General features: G+C 35.8%; 1 protein-coding gene across 1 annotated transcript; it reads right to left on the minus strand.

Moving 5' to 3' along the window:
- Positions 1–298: 298 nt before the first annotated feature.
- On the minus strand, positions 299–8,765 carry LOC140225940 (meiosis regulator and mRNA stability factor 1-like). Its single transcript, XM_072305977.1, has 7 exons — positions 8,613–8,765; positions 6,397–6,518; positions 4,302–4,678; positions 3,298–3,441; positions 2,194–2,354; positions 1,283–1,406; positions 299–487 (listed from the first exon to the last, which is right to left on the minus strand). The coding sequence occupies exons 2-7, from the start codon at positions 6,416–6,418 to the stop codon at positions 314–316; spliced, it is 1,002 nt and encodes a 333-aa protein (XP_072162078.1). The 5' UTR covers positions 6,419–6,518; positions 8,613–8,765; the 3' UTR covers positions 299–313.
- Positions 8,766–10,006: the final 1,241 nt, after the last annotated feature.

Below are 10,006 nucleotides of genomic sequence, written 5' to 3' on the forward strand. Positions count from 1 at the left end.
TGTGAAGCTCTGAGTGCATTTGCATTTTGCACATTGGGAATTTTCTCTACTCATGAAACTAGAGAGCGACGGTATTTTTATTTTTCTTGGACTAATATAACTGAGCTTCCCGATAGCTAAACCATACGCTAAGCAGGAGGGAAAATTTTATTGGTTAAAGCTGGTTTTCTTCCTTAAAAATGATGAACTTGTACAATTTGAACAATATCTGATGTGGCTTACTTCACTTTTTTCTGTAACCTGCAATCGCTGAAAAATGTCAGTTTCCCAATTATACCGATCCACCTTTAAACAAAACGAAAGATTAAGGTACTTACCGAAGGGCGAATTCCATAGAGGGAAAGCGAATTTTGGTGGTGTGATCAATGACTAGGCCAACGCGACCCCCGCAATTCTCTGATAACCTCTTTAATCTATTTCTGATTCTAGCAGCATCTTGACCCAACGGTAAGTTTGAAACCAAAACTTCAACTGGCTGATTGCCATTCTAAGGAAAAACATAATGAATTTGAAAATCAGTATACATAAGGGAAAAATATCAAGAATTTAGAACAGAAAAAAGAATTACTGATCATAGATTTTAGAAAAATTGAACGTTACGTGGGTTTCAAGTTCAATTTCTTACTCTGGAGTTTAACATTTTTTTACCTCACAGTATTCAATTTCCATACAATAACAATTACAATATTCATTGGAATATTCATTATAACTTGTAAACTTCTGGTAAGAAAAGAAAATAAATGGTTTTTAGTCTTCGTGCTTCTTAACCTTTGAAAAATTGCAGAATTTTCATTTGCTGGTTTTAATAAGAAATGATACTTTCAATTATAAATGAGCAAGTTTTAACACTGAGAAAATGCAAGCTAATAAAATTATCATTTCACCATGAACAGGAGGGTCATTTTTGTTACATAAACTGGCAATTTGGACACCACAGCTGTAAGTTCTAGAGGACAGGAACTCGTGGAGCTCAGATTATAGAAATGCTTTCAAAAATGCAGTGACACTGAAGATTTTTATGGGGGAAAACATATCTTTGAAAATGATGGTTTCGCAGCTGCGGTTGTAAATTTAATTTCCAGGAAATTTTTTCTGTCAACAGAGAGAATCTCTATCTGCCTCTCACCCTCAACCCTGTTGATTCAAGCCGTTTCTTAGAAAATTAGCATTTATCATTACTTAGGAACTCTGAAGCTACATACATCATAAAACATTATGTTATATGATTTTAGTACCTCCAAATTAACGAGAAAAGAAGTATTAGTATGCGTAAAAGACGTACCTTAAGGGCTCCCCGCAATGGCAGAGTCTCTGTCAAAGCTTTAAAACTATGATTTTCTGTAGCACACAACATTAAATTCTCTGAACAAACTTCATTATGTAACAATATAACATGAATTTTTTTCCTGGAAAAAAAAAATAATTTACATGAGTATCCTGAGTTGGGACTGAGGGTCTCACACCATCTATTGCATGCTAGACTAGTGAAAGCACTGATAGGTATTGAACAAGTTAAGATAGGAGGGAGAAAAAAATTTAAAAACCTCAAGCAAGATTACAATGAGAAATAGAAAAAACACAGATTTATTTACAAATTGACAACTCAGGGGGTACACAAAAGTGCTCTGTTTTCTAGGCCACTGTAACCTGTTTTGTTTTTATATGAATATGTTCCATTGGAACTATTTAAATGTATGACAATAAACGTTTCCCAGAATTTGGTTCATCTGTCGAGATGCAGCAAAATTTTTAAAATTGAGTTTTCAACAATAAATACTTCTTACGATCTTAAAAGCTGAATAGCAAGCATTTGAGATTATTCTGAAGTCAACATAGGAGCAAACTTGCATTTTAACCTAACAATCATGAGCCACAAAAGAACAAAAAAACTTCACATAATTGTTTCTGAGAACTAATTTTTTGGAACTACAAACTTCAAGCCACCATAATTCCTCTATGATGTAACGTTTAAGGCATTTCTTGCACTTAAATATCGGTAGAACACTCCATTAGGCAGAGCACTACCAATCCTTCAATTTCAACTTTTTCAGCAATGTGGTCATTTGCCTTCCTTACATCATACTTCTTACTAATACTTGCCCAACTTATGTCATATTATTACTGGGATTAATACAGACTCACATGCATTTTTAAATCACATGAATATATTATGTGGCTTGTTAACCAACTCACCTATGTCTTAAATCACATAAATCTGCGGCAAAATTGATATCGCCTGAGATAAGAATGATGGCAGCAGGAGACCCATGAATATCTGCAAATCGTCTGATTGACTGCCGCAATTTCTCGTCAGCTGCATTTTTACTTGTTGAACTAACATGAATTAAATTTACCTGAAAAAAAAGAAAAAGATGATCCAATACAAAAAATGAGACACAATTTCTATTGAAGTTTCATTGATCATCAGATTGATACCACATTATTTATCATTATGTTACTGCAGTAAGAAAAAGATAAAGAGCATCTTAGACAATTTTACTCTGAGAGTTTCATGATTGACTTGTTCGATTTAGTTTACCTAGGGTTTAAAATTAGTGGGAATATCTGAGGGTGGTACACTTTTTTGTGAGCAAAAACTCTTTTTACACCAAGTAAAAAACAGTAAAGAGGTTTTACGGCAAAAGAATGAAAGTTTTGAAATAGACATCAGTATAATAGTATGTTCAATAGAGAAAATATAGGGAAAGAGGAAGAGAATTGACCTGCAGGGCACGAGAAATGAAGAACATTGCAAAAACCACTAAGACTCCCTTGAAAGCTAGGGTCATTTGGGTTTTTTATTCCTTTCCTACAGATAGCTTCTTTTGACACAATGCAATTTTCACTTCATAAAACGTCACTTGAGTTGAGTCTCTGTATGTGGAAGCTTCAGAGAAAATTTTCTACCTCCAGCTTGTTAGGTTAAGCCTTCTTTCAGCTAAGTCCCCTATTTGTGACAGCGCCTGAGCATTGAAGTTGGCCCAAGCTAGCATACAGATTCCAATACTCGAGTAAAATTTATCCTTTTAATAGATAGTTCCTTTCTAATATCATCATCTGCACTTACTTAGCTTCTGTATCAATACATCCTAATATTAGTTTCCGAGAGACAATATGCATTGATGCACCTGTCCTGTTATCAGGATTGAGATCAAACAATTTCATTAGTCTCGTCAACCCTAGGACTGCATTATTTTGCCAACTGTGTTTTAAGTGTGTTAAGAAAAAATCAGAGCAAGAAGAGGACAGGACAGAAAACATCAACAAAGAAAGGGGCTTCAATTAGTAGTGACTTACCTGTGCATCATTGAGTTCTTGGATGACTTGAGCATTTTCTTTCTTGACATCACAAACAACTAAAAACTCAGCTTCTCTGTAGCCACTGAAAAATTTATCACGAATAGCTTGAGCAACTGCAACCGCTGAACGACCTCTAGGAACCTGAAATTTACCAAGAAGCATGAAAGTGATTTACATACATCTAAAACATATAATTAGTGTATTTGATGAGACTCATGACTAAATATTTTATGTGAATCAGGAGGCTGAGGATCTATTTATGACTCAATTGTTCAGTCCTATGTATTGCCACAGACATTTAGAATTGGAATTTCTAGACTTTTCCAGCTTTCCAGCAGTTTCCTGATGACTTAGGATGGAGCCTCATAAGATCCGAAATGCTTTACAGGAAACAATTTAAGTGCAAGGAAGTGCACTGAAAAATTAAAATTTTTTATTTTTCCGGAATTTTCTTGTATTGAGACCGTGCATGATGATGGATAATGATAGAGTAATTTCAGGATTTACTGATCCAACCAGGCAACGATCTAAAACTATGTGATGTGATGTGCAAAAGCTCATCATTTCTGTGAAAGCAATTTTACTATGAGTTTTGGGTCATTTTGCTCTTATGTCTTCACTTTTCCCAGTTTCCCAGACCCAATTTTGCCTCCGACTATTTCAAATTTTCCCTGACTATGACCGATCTGAAGCTTATAACACACCATCATGGTGTTATACCTTCATGCTTCAACCGATACCACAAATTTTTTGATCATTCAGATTCAAACAAATGTTTGACTACAGCAGAATACATGAAGGAGCTAACTAGTCCCAATAGGTACTTATGCTTTTATTTCAATCCAGAAAATTTTGAAATCTCATTAATAAAAGAGAGAGTGGAGGCTGGAGAATTTCTATTCCTACTGTCTATCTGCGAATCCGTAAGCTGTCTTCAAATATTCCACTGGCAAAAAATTGAACTACTGGAATTGATTATTATTTTTATGTAAATTACCTACCTGGCAGTTTTCAATATCCCAAAACACTCCAATAGGCGGCAGGGTTTTGGGAATGGAATACTGAACTGGACTACCATCAGACTGATACCCTCTTATAGGAATGGGCGATGACCTTTTCACAACCTCTGTGTTGGAGTCCGACTGGCTTGTGTCCGAGTTGGTCTCAAAATCTGAGACAGTCTGGTAGCATAGGGCCGATGCAGATGGCAGTCGGCTCGCACTTGAGGATGCTGGGATTCGCAGCCGTGGAGGGGGCGGAAATTTGAAATTTGTTGAGGAAGGAGACTGGGTTCTTTCACGATTATCACAGGTCAGTTTAATGTAAGTCCCCGTTTCTAGCTCGCTGCAGCTGTGGTAGTCGACAGAATTCGACACACCTGTGAGAAAAAAAAAAAGTCAAAGGGTTACGAGATTTTAGAGGATAAAAAGTGCTTAATCTGAATATTAGAGAGACTCTAACAGGGGTGCTGAAAGTGCTGGAATACGCCCCGAAGTTTTTTTTTGTGAAAGCAATCAAAGTCCCCTCCCTCCCCCGTTCATTTCCTGAATTTTCTTTTCAGTTCTCTAAAAGAAGGAAGCAGAGCTGCTTTTCAGGAAAGAGACTAACTGGAAAGTTGCTTATGCTACTTCTTTGAGAAAGTGGTATCTTTCTCATGCACTAACACACTACGGTTCATTTCTACTTTTCATCTGTGGCTATAGAAAAAATAAATATTTCTCCTGTCTTCAGAACTAAAATATTGGTTATTTGAATTAATATGATTCTTTGGCGCCAAATTGATGCAAAGTGGGAAAGTAAGACATAAAGATATTTAATTTTTAAGTAGAAGAAATTTGAAGGGGTGAAATTCTTAATGGTCATAAAAAATGACATACCTACATTTTTATTTTGTGCGTACCTATGTTTATTGTTTTGCGATTCTTGAGTAGTGAAACATATTTTAAAATTGATTACAGACTTGAAAGTTGAAATTCCAAAAAGGGTCTTAAAACAGTTAGTGAGAATAGAATTACAGGTAAATTGGACCAGAATTCGAAAAGCAGCACTCACATTTACATGAAAATTCAAGAATGAGAGAGAAAGTAAAATCTCCTGCAATTAGTGAATGTCAACAATTTGAAAGAAAAGTATTTAATCTACAGAGAATAAAGAGTTATTGAACGTTCACAAAACGGAGAGTTTGAAGCTCTAACGGCCACAATCCTTTCAAAATTAAAATTTGTAGAACTTGGCATCAGTATCAGACTTAAAAATAGTTTGCCAGGTTATTGATGCGACTTTAAAAATTTAGAAAAACTCATTAACACAAAATTTGATTTTTGTTCAGAATTTCACTTGATATGAGTTTCTGTTTTACAAATTCATGCATTTTCATGGTATTTTTAGCAGTGTAGCAAAAACTAGATTCTTAAATCACGTGAAAAGTGAGACACTCAGAGTGAGAAATTTCTAGAATCATTACAGCTTTAGTTTCTCTGAACAAACTGTTCCTTGGTAACTAAAGAAAGCTGCATAACATTGAAAAACATATGTTTCTTTCATACTTTATCTGCCATTGACATTTCTGAAGGTTACCAAGAGAGTGTCATGGCAATTTATTTGTGAAACAAACTCTCTACAAAACAGGTATGCATGAGCAGCAAAAATGAAAAAAAAAAAAAGATACTTTTAAGATCCTGGTGAATGCACAGCAAAAACTTAAAATTAAACATGACTCAATTTAAAAAAAGTGAATAAAAGAGGCCATATTTTTAATACATTTAAAACCTTTAAACTCAATCAACAACAATTCAAAACTAGTATCCGATTTTAAAGAGTGTGAACTGCAAAATTTGGCTTAGGGGAAACATTTTTTGAGAAGAAATACTTGAAAATGTATTTAAAAAAGAATTGATTTAACCCTACCCCTTTAGTTGATAGAACCCTACCCTGTAAAACTTAAATTCTAGTATTTTCAAATATTTTAACAAGTGTACTCAATGCTTCATTACACTTTTATTCATACAGGGGGGTTAGTAGGTGTTTAATGCGTCACTTGAGTCTTTCAAGACAAAAATAGAGAACTTTAAAAACAAATAAATAAAGAGACCATACCTTTTGCACGATTACGTTTCATTTTCAACGTATATCGACTAGCTTGCACTCGCAATGTGTCTTGTCATGATTTCTGCTATAACTACAAGATAAAAACTTGTACTTATCATTTAAATTCAAAACTGAAAAGAAAAAAGGAAACATACAGCATGAGGAAACTGAGAATTACATAAATTTGATTTGATAAAATAATTTCAGTAAAGTCCAGGGAGTAAGTAAGGGGGGAGGGGAATTCGAACAAAATGGGTGGTCAAATTTTACTTCAAGATCTAGACCACACAAGATGCATATGAATTTGGTAAACCATCAGTTGCCTTCAGGCTGCAAAATATTACAAGAATGAGATTACAAGGAACTTGTGAAAAAATTCCAGTTAAAATACAGAGCCTTCCACCTTTAATTACGCATCCTTTGCTTAGGGATGTTGCACATTAACAAAAGCCATAAATTTTCATGTACGTATACGTGTACAATCAGAAGCGCACTAGGGGCATCAGTAAGTTTGAGAAATTTTCGCTCTAATTTTTCTGACAGATTAATAACAACCCCAGTTAAGCGAGGCACACAACGATTGAAAAAATAAGATTAAATTGTTCTTCATGCAATGCCAGAACTTTTCGCCCCACCAACCTCCCGGCTCACATGAAACAGTACAGCTGATTTTAAATAATGGGTATCACTGCCAATTATTTTCAGACTCGGGACTATGTGGCAAATTCTTTGAAGTAAACCATCCCTGCACTCAATACCATCAATATTCACTCACAAGGCTATGCTGTTAAAACAGCCTGCCTGGCAGAACTGCTAGAGCTCTGATTCTACATATTCCTGTTCTGTATGTTACTTACCAAATTACCTACACAGCCCATTGAACAGATATACATGACAACAGTAGCACTTTCAAGCACACCAAATTTACTTTAGAATCCTCTCACAATTTCTACCTTGAATTGAAAAAACTTTACAGGCTGAAACAGCCCAAAACTTGGCAGGCACATACAGGGTGAGGAATACCTTGAATATCAACTTATCTGTCACCTACTCTTGACTGAATTTTCAGTGAAGGGGTCAATCAAGGTCTGCCAAGAAAAACTCTAAAATAAAATGACTATTCTAGAGATTAGCACCAAGCTTTCAAAGGACTTAGTGAGTTACTTAGCAAAAGTGTGGACTTGAGTGATCTGTGATCTTCAATATAGATGCTTCGGTGATTCTCATGAAACAATTCAAATTGGTAAAAGAGAATTTTATACTCCATGCGAGGGGATGATGGTTCTGTACATGCATACTGTTAGCAAATATACGGGAGGTTATTGAAAGTGTCAATAATAGATCCATTATCAATTCAAGGGTGGATCAAACCTACTTACGTTTTCTGGTAAAATTTAGAAAAGGCAGAAAATAATCAAGGTAGACGTATATCTTCAGATCTTAAAGCAAAAGATACTGGAGAAAGTAATAGCAGAGGAGTGGAATATGCAGAGGAGCAAATTACAGGAAAATTGTTTCACATTTGAGAGCAGGATCTAATCTTTAGGTTGTCATGACTTGCTGGTAGGCAGGAAACCTCTCGTTTTCAAGGCGAAATTCAATTCAGAATACAATGCAGAGAGCAAGTTAAAAAGCAAAGAGACCCAGAGAGCATTAACTATACTAAATGGTTTGGTAAGGCTTGTAAATTAGAGGGAAAATTGGATGGAAGAGACACGATCAAAGCAGGAAGGTAGCAACAAAAAAGAGAAAACATACTTCAACTATACCATCAAATATAAGGTTCTCATGCTGGAAAATTTCGTTACTGCAGCTTCTAAGAGCGTTTTCACGTCTACAATATGGACATTCTATCTTCAAGAAAATAGGGGAAAAGTGTGCGGTGCGATGAATGGCAAATTCTACCAATGGAAAATTACTAACGCATCATTGGTAACACATTGGTGACTGGAGGGTACCTGATGGCATTGGGATGATCTACCACAATCTTAGATGGTGCATTGACTGGAATGTATCATTGAGTGTACTTTATGTTGCTTTTATTTCCTGCAAAAACAAAGTCTAGCAATATTTGGGAGATTGCTTCAAGGATGAAGAATGGCTTTGTTGATGAAAGCATAACCTATAAATCAGACAGTTGAGGTGAAAGTAATGTGACATCGAGTCCAAAGAGAGCATTGGTATTGTTATAATAGAAGAGAACATGAAAACAAAATGCTAATTACCTGCTGCGCTATGATAACATCACTGATTTCATGGAGAAACGAGAAAACTAAAAAATAACTGGAAAGTCGAGTCAAAAGTTCAGTCAGCCTTGAGCCTAGGCTAGACGGAAGCAAATGCAACCAACTTGACAAATGGTGAAACCCTCAACTTCCGGATATCATCTTCACATTTTGGCTTGGATAATAATCAAATTTTTATTCTTATTTTTATTTCCTCTGAAGAGAGAGAGAGAGGCTGCTGATTCGCAACTTTAATGCAGGATATTCTAGCATTTTTAGCTGTCTAGCGTTCTCTAAAACTTCAATTAATTTACTTACTTCGGGGCGGGAAATTTTTAGAATTTGAACGGAAGTTATCGACTGTTCGTTCACCTCCAACAACGTTGACCGTTGACGTTGAGCGCTGAAAAAAAACTTCTCCTACAAAAAGACGGTCAAATTGGTCAAATAGAACGCATTTTCTTAACCAGCCAAGCAATAGGACCAGAGGAGAAAGAAGTGAAAGTTTGGAAATTTCAGTGGAATATTACAAGAAGTTTCACGTGGCAGTGAAATATTTCATGAAATTTCACGAGGCAGTAAAATATTTCATGAAATTTCACGAGGCAGTGAAGTATTTCATATTTTTCAGGGGCTAGAGTATGCAACCCTTACTCAAACATACAAAAACAGAAGAAAGTCACAAATTTTACACTTTGAGAAACATGGTAAAGGAACCGGTATTTTTCAATATATTTCATAAACTGGATCATGAAATATTTCACGTGAAATTTTAAGTTTTTGTTTTTCATGAGATTTTGCCACTCTGAAGGACTCTACTCAAGTAGGTACTTGTGGAACATAGTAATGATAAAACCTTGTACCTCGGTTTGCGACGTTGCAAATTTCCAGTCACCTACTTTTTTCCCCTCGCATGATTGTTTTACAGGATGTTCTAGATCACCCGTACCAGGTTTTTTTCTCGGTTGTCTTAGGTTGCGCGGAAGGTATAGATGTCAAAGGAGTCAAAAGAGGATAGGTGTCAAAGGAGGGGGTTGCCATTAGAAAAAAAATTAGAGGCGCGGGCCACCGCCTCTCTGATTTTGGATATGCCAAAAAGTAAGTAGTTCTCTTTGACCTAGATTCATTCCCCAAGTTTCGTCAAAATAGCTCGGTTAATGACAATTTTAAAAGTGTGGGGGGGGGGTGCGTGATTCAATGTCTTGGGGGGGGGGGGTATACGGACTTTTGGGACACCCTGTGCCCTGCAGAGTAGGTATGTAAGGAAATTTTGCAACAATGTCAGTTATTGAGATGCGTGTTGTTGCGCTGTTGATTTTTCGCAAGGAAAAAATGGAAAAACTGATGCTTCAGTGTTTTTTTTTTTTTTTTTTTTTTCGGACGAACAAATTTTG

This window comes from Bemisia tabaci, unplaced genomic scaffold, assembly GCF_918797505.1.
Source record: "Bemisia tabaci unplaced genomic scaffold, PGI_BMITA_v3".
Taxonomy (NCBI): domain Eukaryota; kingdom Metazoa; phylum Arthropoda; class Insecta; order Hemiptera; family Aleyrodidae; genus Bemisia; species Bemisia tabaci.